At 42.0% G+C, this 17,250-nt stretch overlaps 2 protein-coding genes across 3 annotated transcripts; one reads left to right on the plus strand and one right to left on the minus strand.

The window, feature by feature from the left end:
* Nucleotides 1-2,640: 2,640 nt before the first annotated feature.
* Nucleotides 2,641-8,417, minus strand: LOC104425081 (cell division cycle protein 48 homolog). The gene is made up of 9 exons (XM_010037667.3): nucleotides 8,294-8,417; nucleotides 7,978-8,143; nucleotides 7,057-7,285; nucleotides 5,356-6,122; nucleotides 5,040-5,261; nucleotides 4,862-4,933; nucleotides 4,489-4,770; nucleotides 3,496-3,855; nucleotides 2,641-3,128 (listed from the first exon to the last, which is right to left on the minus strand). The coding sequence occupies exons 1-9, from the start codon at nucleotides 8,320-8,322 to the stop codon at nucleotides 2,832-2,834; spliced, it is 2,424 nt and encodes an 807-aa protein (XP_010035969.2). The 5' UTR covers nucleotides 8,323-8,417; the 3' UTR covers nucleotides 2,641-2,831.
* A 5,102-nt stretch (nucleotides 8,418-13,519) lies between these two features.
* Nucleotides 13,520-16,523, plus strand: LOC104425082 (putative pentatricopeptide repeat-containing protein At3g08820). Of its 2 annotated transcripts, XM_018865052.2 has the most exons (2): nucleotides 13,520-15,313; nucleotides 16,132-16,523. In XM_018865052.2, the coding sequence occupies exons 1-2, from the start codon at nucleotides 13,750-13,752 to the stop codon at nucleotides 16,404-16,406; spliced, it is 1,839 nt and encodes a 612-aa protein (XP_018720597.1). In that variant the 5' UTR covers nucleotides 13,520-13,749; the 3' UTR covers nucleotides 16,407-16,523. The 2 variants fall into 2 exon arrangements, with proteins under 2 accessions (XP_018720597.1, XP_039160823.1); XM_039304889.1 differs by lacking the exon at nucleotides 16,132-16,523 and having other exon boundaries at nucleotides 13,538-16,118.
* The last annotated feature ends 727 nt before the right edge of the window (nucleotides 16,524-17,250 follow it).

Below are 17,250 nucleotides of genomic sequence, written 5' to 3' on the forward strand. Positions count from 1 at the left end.
ATCCGCAAAAATAGAAATTATCTTTCTTTTTTAACAGTCATGAATGAATAGATTTAACAACTAGTACTTCGGGGGACGGATTGTATGGGGGTTACTTAAACAATTTAAAACCCGACTAAAACAGGTTTAAGAAAACATCAAACTCGAACTACATGGGTTCGGAAAATATCCTTATTCGATGCATTTGGATTACCGCGTTGGACAGTTCATCGTCGGTAAGCTGCTTTAAATTGGTTGCGACCGTCTGCAAGCTCGAGCACTGATTAACTCTAGTTTTTGCTGATGGTATTCTGAGATATCAAAGATGATAGATACACTGAGAGAATGCCTAGGAGGGTAAACTATCTTCAACCCAAGTCGACGAAAACTTGCTCTTTCCTTGTAACGGGACTTGCATGATCGCTAACGTAAGAGGCAGGAACAGTTAGTTGATCGTTACATTTCTTCCTTCACCGAGTTAATTGCATCGGAAAATCAGCTGCTGTGATATCTTTTCCAATTTAACCATGGAAGATTTATAAAGCGGGAACTTGATTAATGTGAACTCGGCGAGACGAGAAATTTAACAATGTAAGTGGGATGTAGGGATGCATATATCCCTTTATTTCTTAATTACTATTCTTTAAGGAAGTAGTGCCAAGTTCAGTCCCCTAGTTAACATCAATGTTCCAACCGTATTAACGACCTTCCTCAAGGAAGGTGACTTGAACGTCAATTTTAGCTCCATCAACTACATAATATGCAGAGAGAGGCAAGTCTTCATTCATCTGAATGTCGAGGTGAAAGAGAGAGATTGAACAGTTCCTTAGACCCCATCGCCTCTCGATCTTGTTCCGTAGGTCGGCAACGGAGTCTGTCTCTCGGGTTCTCATAGAGCCCTGCTTCAGGGAGGACTCGAGCTGGACGGTAATCTTTGTTCCCTCAGGCAATGGAGCCACGCGAAGTGTCACGGTTGCGGGGTCCTGGCCGAAGATGCAGTGCCGGATCTCCTCATCATCAAGCAGTGCCCGCTCGTCGTACACCAAGGTCTGTCTCCCGATCTCCACGCCGAGGGCGTCTTGGATCATCTCCTTCAGGTTGAGGACGGTGTCGAAGTAAAAGACCTCGATTAGCGGCGTGATTTCTCCTCCAGCGACGCAGAGGAGCACCATGGTCTGAAGTGGCCTCGCGATCGGATCAACTCGCAGAGGGAGATTGGCAAGATTTGTACAGAGGGTTTCGTGGATTATGTATAAGATACGCATGCAAATTGAATGGGAAGAGTGACAGTGAAATTTGCACGTTGCATGAATTACTTGTTTCTAAATCCTAGCTCAGACTTTTACATGATCAGCTGGTAGTAGGATCATGAATAACGTCATCCTTCATGAGGGATCATCACTGGTTTTCAAATAAGTTTCATCTTTGCTTAGTTCTTTCTTCCCCCCAAAATTTCCCCGGAGCTTGCATCATGCTAGTTACCGAATACAGATTTCGTGCTTCTTTTTGCTTAATTTGTCCAGGCACTCCATTTGTTATTGGATAAAAGAATATTTTAGAGTAAATTGATAATCTCCTACCAAATGGTACGAGTATACCTCTTATAATAATGTAAAATCCAATTGAAGATGGAGCATTCTTGATTTAGCGAAAGAAACAAACTTCAAAACCCCTCTTTTGATGCTAACGATCCAATTAGTCCAACATTGATTCCTTTAAGTAGTTTTTGCGTCTTGCAATTTGAATACATTTAAAGAGATGAAGGGCCCGTTTGGTTCGATTTCTAGGGAATACATTTGAAAAATGCAAATACCTTTGAGAGAATAGAGTTTTTCAAAATACAAATAACGTTTGGTAAAATTTGTATTGAAAAATAACTTTGGCTAAAATACTGTTTGATAAAATTTGCATTTGCAAATGATTTTTATTAAATTAAAAAAACAAAAAAATTTGTATTTTTTTTTTTTTGAAGTCCGCCATTGAATCGCCGAATGGTCGGATTTGGCCCCAGAGGGTCACGCCCTCAGGGATCGCGCGAGTTGCGCGACCCAGGCGTCACCGAGGTTCGCTTGAGGGTTCGCCCGGTCACGTGACCTCGGCGACCTAGGGTTGCCTAGGGTCATGCGGGGTCTCCCGACCCTGACCATCGCCTGAGGTCGCGCAACCTCAAGCGGGTTGCGTGACCCTTGAGATTCGACAACGGTTGCCGGCGCATACAACCCCTTAGCCGGCGATCGTTGACCTCCGATCGGCTTCTTCATGCGGTGGTGTGCAGCGGTTTGGAGAAGATAATCAGTACCATGACTTGCATTCCGAATATACAACTCCCCAAAGTAACTCCGGAGCTACATTAGGCTAAAAACCCTTAGGCCTTGTATCTTGTCAAAAGAGCCAAAATGGAAACGCATTTGCATTTGTCTAAAGTCTAAGTTGCCCAAAAAAACAAACCAAACGCATTTACATTTGGCTAAAAGACTTTAGAGTCCCAAAGTGCCTTCCAAATGCCCACCAAACAGGGCTGAGGTTCCTGCAAGCCACTTGTTACCGCATGCTGAACACAGACGTAGGAGTGCAGATGGTCCCATTTCTACTCACACATTTCCACATTCGACCGACGAAAAAAAGTAACACGTATCGACGAAGAAAAATCACGACAGTACAGATTTCGAAGGGATGGCCACTTAGCTGATAACGTGAGAAACACGAGAAGTTCAGATCACGAAAATGATTGGAGTAAAGTCTAACAAATATGAAGCCATGGCATTCCCATTAGACAATTCCAACAGGATACAGTAATAAAACAGGAAGGAGAAAGGTTTTAAATGGAAATGGAAACACAATAGATTATCTGATTAACTATATAGGTCGTCGTCATCAGCGCCGCCAGCAGAAGCTGCAAAAGGATCTGATCCCGCAGCACCGGCACCAGCACTGGCATCTGCAAAGCGAAATTCGCTTCCGAACCCTCTCGACTGCTGGAGTGTCTGAGCAAAAGCTTGATACTTCCTAATATCAGCATCACTCACACTCCTGCGAGCATACTTCATCGATTCCTCGAAATGTGCGGCTTTGATCTCTGCCACCTCATCCTCGACGTCCTCCTCCATGGCTTCAGGATTATCCCTTCTCCTTCTCTCCCTCTCAATATCCTGCAAAACACACAACAGAAGAGGAAAAGCTTAGTTCCTAGGGCTATATTTGGTACCAAAAACATCTAGACAGGAAACTAATCAGTCTAGGAGATGTGAAAAGTATGCGAAAATGTAAAGAACGATCATTCATATGTAAGCAATAGAAAAGCAATGTGAAAGGAATCCTAGAAAAGATATAGGCAGCATCATTCTCGAGATGTTAAGACCACTAGCTGGATGGTCATTCCCCCCTGCGGTACAGAAATAATGGAATTGAATGAAGATGGAACCTTGATTCTACTAAGGCTCCCACCCATCCCACATGCATTATACCTCAAGTCACTGAAAGCAGAGACAGTAAAACATCACGTAAGAGGAACCGTACTTTCTCGATGTTTTCTCTGATGGCATATTTGCACGAACGCTGGCATATTTCTGTGATATCAGCACCACTGAAACCTTGTGTATACTTAGCAAGAGCTCTCAGATCAACATCTTTGGAGACTGGAGATTTCCTCAAGCATGCCTTGAATATTTGATGTCGAGAGTCTTCATCAGGGAGAGGGATGTAAATCAGCTGATCAAGACGGCCTGGACGTAGAAGTGCAGGGTCTATAATGTCTGGTCTGTTGGTGGCTCCAATGATGAACACAGTTTTCTTCGCAGACATCCCATCCATCTCAGTGAGCAGTTGGTTCAAAACCCTATCAGCAGCACCCCCAGCATCTCCAACACTGCTTCCTCTCTGCATGTAATGCAGCCAAGAAAATAAGGTGGAAGTCACTTGCTAAGCAAAATCAGGACTACAAAATATTCAGTCAATGAGACAATTAAAAACCCCACATACCTCAGAAAAAAACCAAGGGAAAACGAATGAAGGCATTTGTACATAACAAGTTTTGTCTTATTAGGTGTTCATTCAAGGATTAACAAAAATCAACCACACTGCTTATTAAATCAATTCAGCAATCTCCAATCCCACTCTTGTTTCGGCAACAGAAGATATCAACTTCGAAACCTCAGATTACTTTGTGATGGGTATTCATAGAAAGACACAAAGCGCACACAGAAAATAATAATACCATTGACGACAATTTGTTCATTAACTTGAGCATAAGGGCAGCATTTACATCATACATATGTTATATATAATTCTAGGTTGCCAGTCTACTAATGAATATTTAGTTTTATCACATCAAGCAGATGGAATTGTATCTCATTTATAGCTTTTTTTGAGGATACATTTTAACTCTAGGATGAGAGAATATTGCCTGCATTCAACCATTCTCATCAATATTACAATCAGGATATACTCCCATCCCTAGATGGTTATCAAAATCCAACCCAAGAACAATACAGAGGTTGAAGAAAACCAAACCTGTGTAGCAATTGAGTCAAGCTCGTCGAAAAATAGAACACAGGGGGCAGATTGTCGGGCTTTGTCAAAAATTTCACGTACATTTGCCTCACTCTCTCCAAACCACATAGTAAGCAACTCAGGGCCTTTCACACTGATAAAATTTGCCTGACATTCATTGGCTATAGCTTTAGCCAGAAGAGTTTTGCCACATCCAGGAGGTCCATAGAAAAGGACTCCCTTAGAAGGTGACATTCCAAATTTCTCAAACTTCTCAGGATGCTCCACTGGATATTGAACAGTCTGCACAGTAAAAAATGAAGCAAGCATTAAATTCCAAATTTAAGACTGCACAAAAGCATACACAAAAACCAAAAGAATACAAGTAACATACCTCTTGAAGCTCTCTTTTGACATTCTCAAGACCACCAATATCTTGCCAGCTCACGTTCGGCACTTCAACCACCTGGGTGAATAAATGTTGCAGGCATTAGATTCAAACTAAGGTACAGGAGAAAAATACCATGGAGCAGCTCAAAGTAATACATAAACTACATGTTAAAAATACTTACCGTCTCACGCAGAGCAGATGGATTGCTTGTTCCAAGAGCAGTCTGGAAGTGCTCATTTGTAACTGCCATGGAGTTGAGTATCTCTGCATCTATCGTCTCATCTTCCAAGTCAATGACATCCATCTTCTCTCTGATGCACTGAAGTGCAGCTTCAGTGCAGAGAGCAGCCAGATCAGCACCAACATAGCCATGCGTGTCCTTAGCAATTCTTTCCAAATCAACCTGCACAACATTATATGGAATTATAAGAATTAAGCAGAAAAAGAAGATACTCATACAACAAACTGCTCAGGAAACAAAAAGGAAAATCTTATACATCTTCCGCAAGCTTCATGTTCTTTGTATGGATGCGGAGGACTTCAAGGCGCCCAACTTCATCAGGAACTCCAATATCGATTTCCCTGTCAAATCTTCCAAATCTTCTCAAAGCTGGGTCAATACTGTTTGGTCGGTTAGTAGCTCCGATAACTATGACATGGGCACGAGATTTCAAACCATCCATGAGCGTTAGCAGCTGAGAAACAATCCTCCTCTCGACTTCTCCATGAGTCTTCTCTCTCTTCGGAGCAATTGAATCGATCTCATCAATAAAGATGATGGAAGGTGCATTTTTCTCGGCTTCCTCGAAAGCTTTCCTGAGATTGCTTTCACTTTCACCCGCCAACTTTGACATGATCTCTGGTCCATTGATACAGAAAAAGAAGGCACCGGTTTCATTCGCAACTGCCCTAGCAATGAGGGTTTTCCCAGATCCAGGAGGTCCAAACAGCAGGATTCCTTTTGGTGGTTTCACACCAATTGATTTGAATAACTGTGGATGTCTCAATGGCAGCTCTACCAGCTCCCTAATTTGCGCCATTTGCTTCCTAACACCACCAACATCGTCATAACCAACCTCATCTAATCTATTCTCATCCTCCCTCCTCACAGGTTCTCCCTCGCAGAAGATCTCTGTGTCTGGGGCAACAACACAATACTCGGCAGGTTCCGTCTCAATAACCTTGAATTCAACACTTCTCATTCCTCCTCTAACAAGGAAGAGATCACCTTTCCTCACAGGGCGATATGCCTCCAGGAAGTAAGCTACAGAGAGTGAATCCAACAAATTAGTAGTTGTCCATCCAGTCCACAGATCATCTTTGCAAAAGAATGTGAGCTATTTAAGTTTCTGTACTCAAACTAACATGCTTATGCAATCAATGGTTTAATCGTTTGACTAGAAAATAAGCACTGGCATCCCTCACAAAGGCTAGCAGCAGCTCATAGATCTTTTCACCTAGATATCAGAAGGCATATAAGAGTCAACTTATCACTTTTAGGAAGTAACGTCGTCTCATAGATATATATCAAGGAAAGTTCTGTAAGAAAACTCTGCAAAACATAAATATTGAAAATCTCCATATTCAACGCAAACAAACCATTGTTTTGGGATGGTCTCGTTCACTGGCAACCTTAGTATTCACTGGATTTGTTGACCCAAAAAACAGAGGAACAAGCAGAGCCAGGATAGTGATTGCAAATCAAAGAACAAACACTTTAATGGGATTACAATTATAAAAGATAAAAATGACGAATTGAACCCACCAAACACAGGCCACAAACCTGGATATGAAAAAATTAAAGATGCTAATTGCCATTGCTTAGGAAAGCATAAAGAGTCCAAAAAATTCACGGAAACAGGCAGATTTATGTTTATCTTTATTTATTTATTTTGGTTATTCCAATTATGATTTCTTACTCCATCAAGTGTTTAATGTGATATGCATTAATTTTTGCATACAATATTAACCACAATTCCATGAATGTAAAAATGGATACATAATACATCTTCAAGATAAAAATCTCAGCACTACAATACTATCAGATGGTAGGTTTGATTTAAAAAAACATGACTACAGAGGGCACTGATCACATAGGAAAAATACCTAAGCAAGCAAAACAGTATTTCCTACGTCAACATAAATGAGAGGGAACCATCCAGTTATGTATTAAAAGTTCTTAGAAAAGGGAAACTCACGCTTCAAGAATGCATCAAAGAGATTTCCAGTAATCCCTTCGATGGTGTCATCAACAGGAAGTATGTGAACCCGCTTTCCATACTTGACATCAGGACACTGATGCACTGAAACAACATCTCCCAGCCTAACCCTCAGGTTTTGTCTCACCACTTTGTTCATCCTAATCTTTGGCTCGTCGCATGTGTCATCAGCAAGTGCAATGCAGACAGTGTCTTTTCTTTTCTTCCCCTGGGTAAAAGAAGATAGCATTTTAAGACCACCACAAATCATTGCCTACAATCTGAAACCTATATTGCCATGCTACCAAAACAACTGTCCTTTACATCAGAAAGATGGAAACAATGCGAGACAATGCCATCACATGTGCAAGAGCACAAGTACTATAGAGAGAGAGAGAGAGAGAGAATTCTACTATGAGAAGATGTTCGATCACCAAGAGTAATGTAACTAAGTAGCTTACATGGCTCAGTTGCGACTTAGTAAAATCAAGTCATAAGAGTTAAGATTGAGCATGATAGCATAGAAACTATGACCGTTGGAGCTAAAAAATAGATCTTTTGCATCTTTTGCATCAATCGCCTCACACGTCCATTGAATGCAGGGAACGACATAGTGCAAACACAACAGCAGAATCGAACCGCATTATAATCTGCAGAAGCTCAGATAATATCACGAAATCCACAATCAGAGGTTCCAGGTTTCAAATTAGCCACATATCGACCTCAAAGCTCAAACAAATTCTACTAAAATCCAGACCAAAACGCCACTCGAGAAGCTCCAACAAATTCCACACTCGAAAAACGGATCACGACACGCCAATCCGACGCAACCCTAGAACACGACACGCCCACAAATCACGCCCAAATGAGAAACTCATAATCGAATTGATCCCCCCGGAAAGGGGGCGAAACCCCACGAACCTTGACGAGGATGGTGTCGCCGCGGAAGAGCTGGAGCTTCTCCATGGTCTCCGGGTGGAGGGACACCACGGAATTGTCGTCGTTGACGGCCTCGTCGACGACGAGGCGGTTGGCGGCCTTCTTGCGCTCCAGGATCGCGGTGCTGAAGTCCCTCTTCGTCCCCTTGCTGCATCCAAAACCCACAAATTAAACCAAAAAAAAAAATGAAGGAAAAACAAATCGATCGGGCGAGCGTCAGATTTCGAAGAGAAACACCGGGAAATCGGAGACGGGTGAGAGGAAAGGCGGGATTTTGAGGAGAAAGATCTGGACTTACGGGTCGGAGGATTCGGCTTGGCTGGCCATGGCGGTCCGATCGAGAGGGAGCTGCAGCGATGGAGGAAGTGAGGAAGACGAGAGGGGGGGACGGGGTGATGTGAAGCAGAAAAGAACGGGGGTTCGATGGGCTTATTTATTACGGAGAGGACTGTTTCTTGTCAGAAAAGAAAAAGTTTTTTTCTTTTTTATTTATTTATTTATTTATCTATTTATTTATTTATTATTATTATTATTATTATTATTATTATTATTATTATTATTATTATGTATCACTTTGGGAAGTCTCTTGGCTGACCAATCGGTCGTTTCTTGTTAGGAAAGAAAAGGCAAATTTCTCCTTTTAAACCTTTTTGTTTTTAACAAGATTTATGGTATTAATTTGAGGTTTGTAGGAAATGGAAGAAAACATAATGTCTAGTAGATAAGTCCTCTAAATTCAATCCTACTATGTTATGTTGTCATATAAAGAGATATTGTCCGATTAAAAATCATGCATTTCACTTGAATTTGATTTAATTATATGATTAGATATATATCTACTCCGAATTAATGGATTTTGTCCCATCTCATCACTAGAACTAACTAGGATTTTCAACAATTATTATGGTAATTCAAAAATAAATTAATTTGAGATTTAATTGATTCGAATTGATTTTCACTTCTATTAAAATATTATTAAAGCTGCGTCGAGTTAATTCACATTTGATGTAAATTCATATTTATGTTGAAATAGGAAATACACCCACCGAATATGTAGGCCATCACTTGCATATTTTCTAGGTAAGTCTCCGAGCCAAGCTAGATCCCATAAATGGAAAAAAATAAAAAGTATAAGGGAGACATAACCGCCCCAATTTCCTTAACTAGTCATTACTCTGTGATCAAATGCAATGACATAAAAGGGAGAGACTGAGGAACAGCTTGAAACAGAACAAAAGAACAACAATTTGCTGCTGCAGCATTAGCACTTCTCTTCATATCAAGCCAGCCATCCGAGGCCTTGTTATCCAAATCTTGCTAGTAAGCTAATAATGTCTCCCAATTTTATCCAGCTCCTCCGTTCTGCACAATCTCCTCAACCTGGTTAGCGAAAGAAACTCATCTTCTCCCTATCCAACTTAGGCCCGAAGCAGAAAAGTAGATACATTTAAACCGACATGCTCCTATAATTCTTTTCACAATTGTGAAAAAAGGAGACCGACTAAGCATCCTATTGAACAGAGTTAAATGATAGGAGTTGGTACACCCATCAAAATTCTTTATAAAAAGAATCTCATCTTTAATCGACAGTTCGGATTTTGCACGGTCTTTCCATATAGGTTTTCTCAATGCCTTGCTATGTAGATGCCTCGCACTGCTGCGAATCTTTCTTTTCATGCGGGCCAGATGGTAAGCAGACTTCTCAGTATAATTGTCGCATTTCATATCTCCAATGGGCCACAGGTGCACATCCCGTTTAACCCTTCTCAGAGGAATTTGAACACCAACTGTGGCAATTGATTGATGAAAAGCTCTCTTTCCTCCTGCGTTCAAGAAGACCCTTCCCACTTGCCAGTTTCTCCATAACCTTCTGTTTACACCTGAATATGGTCGGGTCATCAATAAGTACATGTGGGACACGTGAGCATGAACAGTCACATGGAAAACACTTGAACATCACCACATGCATGGTATCTTGTCAACAATCGTAAAAGATGACACACGGTCAGCCATTAGTGATGCACCTTAGTGATATACACCCAATTATCGATACGCGGGAATGGGACATTAATAAACTGTTGATATGAATGTTGGCAACGATATAAATAGCAAAGTGCCATTCAAAGATCTTTTGAAGGTATGAGAAATTGTAAGGGACGGAGAGGTACAATTACAAGACAAAATAGTTGGTTTGGGAAAAAAAGGGGCATGCATGCTTGGATATTTCATGTTTAGAATCACCATGTCGCGACCCAAATATTTCGGAGTGTGAACCACCTAGGGTTTGGCTAATGGATTGTTAAGCCTAGACTTAACTCGGGCTCTCCCAAGCCCATACCAATTCACGACTTAGATTCAAGTTTTTAACATGCAATTGATTTTCAATTAGGAGTCGCCACTAATCAATTTATGGTAGGTCGATTAGACACCTAAGTAAAATAATGGGATAATTATTTTACTTCTACGAACCCGAGAGATTATGAGTACGGGGACTTGGTTACACTAGATTTCTCTAATGCCCTTTCGGTACCATTCTTTTAATTTTGAAAAATGTTTGTGATACGGCTTGAATTGATTTTAAGCTATCTCACTAACATGTAAGGTGTTCATGCAGTGCGCAAGCCACCAATTTAACACCCAAGAAAGTAATTAAATAATGCGGGACTTACCTCAAAGCAACGAAAGCATCTGCGGTGTTAAATTGAAATCCACATCAACAACCCTAGATATGGTTTCTAATTAACACGCAATTTTTTTGTTTTGTTTTTACTTAATTAATGAAAATCATGCAATATGCAATGCATGCCACTAATTTAACATGAAATGATATGATATGGCAACATGACTTAGCTATATGACCTAAGCAATATGACATAACTAAGCATGTAATCTATCCTAAGCATGAGATGATTTATTCTAAATAATTTTTTTTGTATTTTCTATGAGATTCGAAATTAAAGAAATGCAACATTTAAATATGCAATCTAAATTAATCTAATAACCTAATCTAATGACGGGCAATTTCTAATTAGAAATGAACCTAACAATAATCACTAAATGACATGCATTGTATGAACCTAATTCTATATGACATGCAAATGGCATTTTTTATTTTGAAAATGCAATCTATCCTAGAAATTGCAACTAATTTATCTTAAGACAAATTTTATGAAATTTGAAATGATCTAGCTAGATTAAGATTTTATCTAATTTAAACTAGGGATTAAGTCATATTAAATCCTAATTTAAACTAAGACATTATCTAAATCTAAAATGCAATTTATCTATAAAAAATTATCTAAATTTAAAATGAAACATGCAATTCTAATCTAATATGCACAATGATTTTTTTTTGTGTTTTTCTTTAAGAAATTCGAAATTAAAACTAACATGCAAAACTAACAACCTAAATGATTGCACTTTCTTTTTTGGATTTTTATTTAAAAATTCGAAATAAGATTGCAATCTTAAATATGCAAGATAACAACAAACCTAATCCTAATTAAGAATTTTTATTTTTTTATTTTACGAAAATAAGATTTGACTCAACCAACTTGACGATAGCAAATCAAATAAGATAAGATTGATATCCAAAATTGGCGAACCATATCTCGCGCATGAGATCAGGTTGACCAATTTTAAAATTAAATCAAATCGAATCTCGAGCTTGAGATTTGATTGTCGATTTTTGTAAGGGATTGCGAGTCGGATTTCGGGCGCGAAAATCGGACTATCAATCCCTTGAGGGACTTTTTCATGTCGGAATATCAATCATACATTTAAGGAACAAGTCTACTAAAAACTATAAAGGAAAAATAATAAAGACTTCAAAAAAAGATAAATAAATAAATAAACTACCTAATTTTCCTTTTTTCTTTTATTTTCCCACAAAGCTTGCTCGTGCAAGGCTGGTCACTGAAGCAGTGGATCGGGAAGCTGGTTGATTAGTCCGGCAAGGGCAGTGGCTGTGGTGGTGGGTCACCGTCAACGGAGGTCACGGTGGTTGGAGCTCCGGCGAAGGGACTCGGTGGCTGGTGGACGCAGCTACAGCAACTGGTCACGGGTGCTACAGCGGCGTCGCTCGGATGGGGAGCAAGCTCGGAACGGCGTGCAGGGGCGGAGACCGACTCGGCGGAGGGCTGCTACAGGCGTCGTGGGTCGTCGCAAGGACTTGGGTGGCAGCAGGCCGCCGGGATCGCGAGATCTGGACAGTGGGCCACGAGCAGAGGACTCCGGGTCGCGGCACGGCAGAGCAACTCAGGTGTCAGCACTTAGGCAGCAAGAGCGTCGGATCGCTAGGCCTCGGGGCAACGGCACGGCGTCGGCTGGGCGTCAGGCGGAGGCGAGCAGGGACGCCGGGACTTCTGGTGCTGCAGATTGGCGACGGTAAGGCGAAGCAAAGGCGTTCGCGTCGCGGTTGCTGCGAGGGTCTCAAATCCGTCGGCGTCGGGCTTCACGGACGGTCACCGATTTGCTGGTGACGGACTGCGATGGTACTGCGATGGTCACCGATGGCGCGGTGAGGCGGAGGCTTGGTAGCTGCAGGGGCGTCGGAGATGGAGCAGCAACGCGGGGCAGCAAACTTGGGGAGACGATGAACAGTAGGGGTCAAATCAACCCCCCTTTTTCTGCCTTTCCGCTTCTCCTCTGTCTCTCTCTCTCTCTCATGTTCTTTTTCTCTGCCCCTTTGTACTTTCTGCAGCTTCTCCCTTTCTTTTCTTTTTCTGAAATTTTTTCAGAGAAGCCCCCCTTGCGCTCATGGCGGATGGCCTTTTATAGGGAAGGAATTGGATTTTCAAATTATTCCTCGAATCAACATCCGCAATATTTTTCACAAAATTCATCCCTTATTGATAAGGATTCGAGATTAAGATAAAAAATTTCTCTAAATCCAAATCTTTCAAAACCAAATCAATATATTTTTTTTACCCATCTACCCTATCCAAAAGATTCATTTCTCGAAAAAATTGTAAAATATTATATTCCCATGAGATAATTTTTAATTATTAAACAAACACGGCCGCCAACTCGTCGCTTCTACGCCCGATCCATCTAATTCGAACTCATCCGCCACCGTCCCAATAAAATGCAAAAAATGCAAAAAACAAAATAAATGCAATCTAAATCTATATGCTATGCAATTAATAAAAATTAACCCATAATTTCCTATGCAATAAATAAATAAATTAAATCGTCAAAATTTAGGTGTCAACACACCACATGACTCGATCTCTTTGAATTAGAAGCCATAGAACTACTTTCGACAAAAAATGTTTTGTCACCAAAGAAATCCCGACAAAACGCTTCACCCTCACACCACACAATTAGCAACCCTAGATAAGATTTGGTAGTTTCCTAAATATGAACCACTTTGCTGAACTCTTCTCTCACTTCACTAAGCGCATTGGAACTTAAGAAAATGCTTGACTTATGAAAACTCATTTGCTAGTGTCACAAGGCGATAGATTTTTGGCGCGGAATAGCTCATGCGGTGCTTGGTGAGCCGAGAACACAAGACTAGCCTTCCTTCTAAAGATTGTTCCTAAACAAAAAAAAATGGTAAGGAGATAGCGGATCCTTTTGCCTAAATTCCTTTGCAAGGTGACCACAATTCCAACGAGTGACTTTCCTATTTATTAAGGAACTTGTACCTCACAAACAGACAAAACACGTAGTTGGTTAGTTGAAGAAAATTAAAGGGAGAGATGTGCTTCGTCAACGTCCGACAAGCCCGGTCTCCGGTACCATGATGACATGTCCGCCGCCGCCAGTCCGGCCGCCGCCTCGCTCCGCGGCAAGAGCTCGGAGATCAAGACCCTCCTCCTCCGCGGCCTCGCCTCCTCGGGCCAGCTCAAGCAGGTCCACGCCTCCCTCCTCCGCCATGGCCTCGACCAGGACCCCTCCCTCCTCAACCCCGTCCTGCGCCGCGCCTTCGACTTCCCCGACGCCGCGGGCTACCCCGGCCTCCTTTTCCGCCAGGCCAGGCGACCCGGCGTCTATCTGTGGAACACGATGATCCACGGCTTGGTCTCGAGCGACCGTTTCGGCGAGGCTCTGGACTTCTACCGCTCGATGCGGAGGGACGGTCTGTTGCCCGATTACTTCACTCTGCCTTTCGTCTTGAAGGCGTGCGCGAGGCTTTCGGAGTTCGAGCTCGGCCGGAGGATGCACGCACTCGTGGTAAAGATGGGTGTGGGCCTCGATGCCTATGTCCAGACCGGGTTGCTCTGCTTTTACACGAGATGCGGATGTGTCGAAGACGCGTACAAGGTGTTTGACGATATTCCCGACAAGAACGTGGTTTCGTGGACTGCGATGATAACTGGTTTTATCGAGTACGAGAGGTTTGGGGAGGCGGTTGCTATATTTACAAGGATGTTGGAAATGGGTCTCAGGCCGGATTGTCTTACCCTTGTTAAGGCGGTGTCTGCATGTTCGCGTCTGGGGGATGCGCGCTGTGGAGAGTGGATACACAGATATGTGACAAACATTGGCATGGAAAAGAATGTTTTTGTTGCTACCTCATTACTGGATATGTACGTCAAGTGCGGGAACATGGAGAAGGCGCGCTACTTGTTTGACACGATGCCTGAAAAGGATGTGGTCCCCTGGAGTATCATGGTTCAAGGTTATGCATCTCACGGCCTCCCTAGAGAGGCTTTGAGCATCTTTTTCCAGATGCAGAGGGAGAACTTAATGCCTGATTGTTATGTCATGGTTGGGTTACTCAATGCTTGCGCTCAATTGGGAGCGCAGGAGTTTGGCTGCTGGGCGAGCAACTTGATAGACAGAAATGAGTTTCTGGATAATCCCATCTTGGGCACGGCATTGATTGACATGTACGCAAAATGCGGAAGTGTGGCTCGAGCCTGGGGATTTTTCAGAGAAATGAGAGAGAGGGATCGAGTGGTCTGGAATGCTGCCATAACTGGCCTTGCCATGAATGGGCATGTCAAACCTGCATTCGGGTTGTTTGGCCAAGTGGAGAAGCTTGGGGTTCGGCCTGATGGCAACACATTCATGGGCTTGCTTTGTGCATGCACCCACGCAGGTCTGGTAAATGAGGGCCGGCAATACTTCAACAGCATGGTTAACGTATTTTCTTTGCCTCCTACAATAGAGCATTATGGATGTATGGTGGATCTCCTCGGCCGTGCGGGTCATTTGGAAGAGGCCCATAATTTGATCAAAGATATGCCTATGGAACCAAATACCATTGTTTGGGGCGCATTGCTTGGTGGATGTAGGCTCCACCGAGACACCAAGCTGGCAGAACATGTACTGAAGAAGCTGATTGAATTGGAACCATGGAATTCAGGTAATTACGTTCTCTTATCCAATATTTACTCCTCAAGCCGTAGATGGGATGATGCAGCTGACATTAGGTCGAGAATGAATAATCAAGGGATCCAAAAAGTACCTGGATATAGTTGGATTGAAGTAGGTGGTATTGTCCATGAATTCCTTGTTGGAGATGAGTCTCATCCCATGTCAAAGGAAATATACGCAAAGCTTGAGGAACTGGCTAAAGAATTGAAAGCAGGTGGTTATGTTCCTACGACGGAGTTTGTGTTGTTCGACATAGAAGAAGAGGAGAAGGAGCATAACCTGAGTTGGCATAGTGAGAAGCTGGCCGTTGCATTTGGTCTGATAAGCACAGGCCCAAATGTGGTTATTCGAGTGGTGAAGAACCTCCGAGTATGCGGTGATTGTCATCAGGCACTTAAGCTTATTTCTAAGATTACCCAGAGAGAGATAATTGTTAGGGATAATAACCGATTTCATTGTTTCATTGATGGCTCTTGCTCGTGTAGAGATTACTGGTGAAGTGGCATATGAATTGGCTACAGAAACACTACAGAATCTCTGGTTCCGGTGTCTGACATGTCATTTGTGTAAGATCTCTTAGCAACTGATTCTCTTCAGCCTTGAGAGAAAGACTTGATCAATTTCGCGGCAACGCTACTCTTCTAGTCGGTCCATTGGACGTTGGTTTAGTGGCGAGGATGAGCAGAAAGGGCACAACCCATGTTCGAAAGCAGACGGAAACTCTCATTTAGTAACATCAAAAGCCAGAGGAACTAATACTCACTTTTTTTTTTTTTTTTTTTTTGGGGTGGGTGGGGGTGTGAGAAGATACTCGCACACAGGCACGCGCGCGCATAAGGAGGGAGGGAGAGGAGGGACCTGGCAAGGAGGTGGCGGTGGAAGGCAACGTGAGGCAATTGCCAATGGCGACTTGGCAGGTGCCAGCAGAATGCAACGGTGACATCAAATTTGATGACAATTGCGGCAAGGTGGAGGGGGAAGAAAGAAGAATTTTTGTTATATCTACTTTATGTTCCGACATTTATCAAATATTGTATAAGATGTTACAAATCCATCATTATACTATCCAAAGGTCGAGATGATCAAACGCAGCATTTATTAACTTGATTTTCTTGTTGTTACATCATTGGTCCACTGGAGATAGGTTAAGGCCTAAAAAATTCAATGAAGCTTCCATGTGGAGCTTGCGTTTTCGTGCTTTCTCTCTTGAAGCTTTCAGTCGGACACCAGTCAGTGTCCCTTTCCTTGGACACAGCAGATTGGCCGATGGAAGGGGACAGCTGATCCGCGTCCTGTCCCCTTCCATTGGCAGTAAAGAGAACAACTTTGTTTTCCTGTAGTGCGTGTTGACCGTGTCTTTAACTCCGTTTAAAGTAACATCAAGGACAGGACACTCTTGAGGAAAGGTTTCGAGAGAAAAAGTAGAAGCTTCACACATAAGTTTAGGATCTATAGTAACGCTCTGTTTCTTTATTCTTTTATTCTTTTATTCCTCCCAAAAAAAAAAAAAAAAAGGAACAGAAATTTGTTAAATAAAATCAATTAATTTTTATATTCCCCATAATAGAAAAATGGCTAGGGAATAAATTTGTAATATAAACAATAATAAGAAAAAAAGCATCTTTTTATTTTCGGGAACAATTTTTAAAAATGAGTGTTTTCTTTTTCTTTTCTTCTTTTTCTTCTTTCTCTTCTAATCGGTGTGTGGAAACTCGTCGCTCGCCACTGGCAGTTGCCCATTGCCTACCGCCGCCACCATCGTTGCCGCCACTGCTGGTAGCTAGGGGAGGACAAAGGAGAGAGGAAAAATAAAAAATAAAAAAAATTACAAATTAAAAAAAAATTCTATTGCACATAAAAATTTGTGAGTCGTACCAAACACATTTTTGTTCTTTCTCTGTTTTTGGAATAGAAATTTTGTATAGT

Source organism: Eucalyptus grandis, chromosome 11, assembly GCF_016545825.1.
Source record: "Eucalyptus grandis isolate ANBG69807.140 chromosome 11, ASM1654582v1, whole genome shotgun sequence".
NCBI classification, from domain to species: Eukaryota; Viridiplantae; Streptophyta; class Magnoliopsida; order Myrtales; family Myrtaceae; genus Eucalyptus; species Eucalyptus grandis.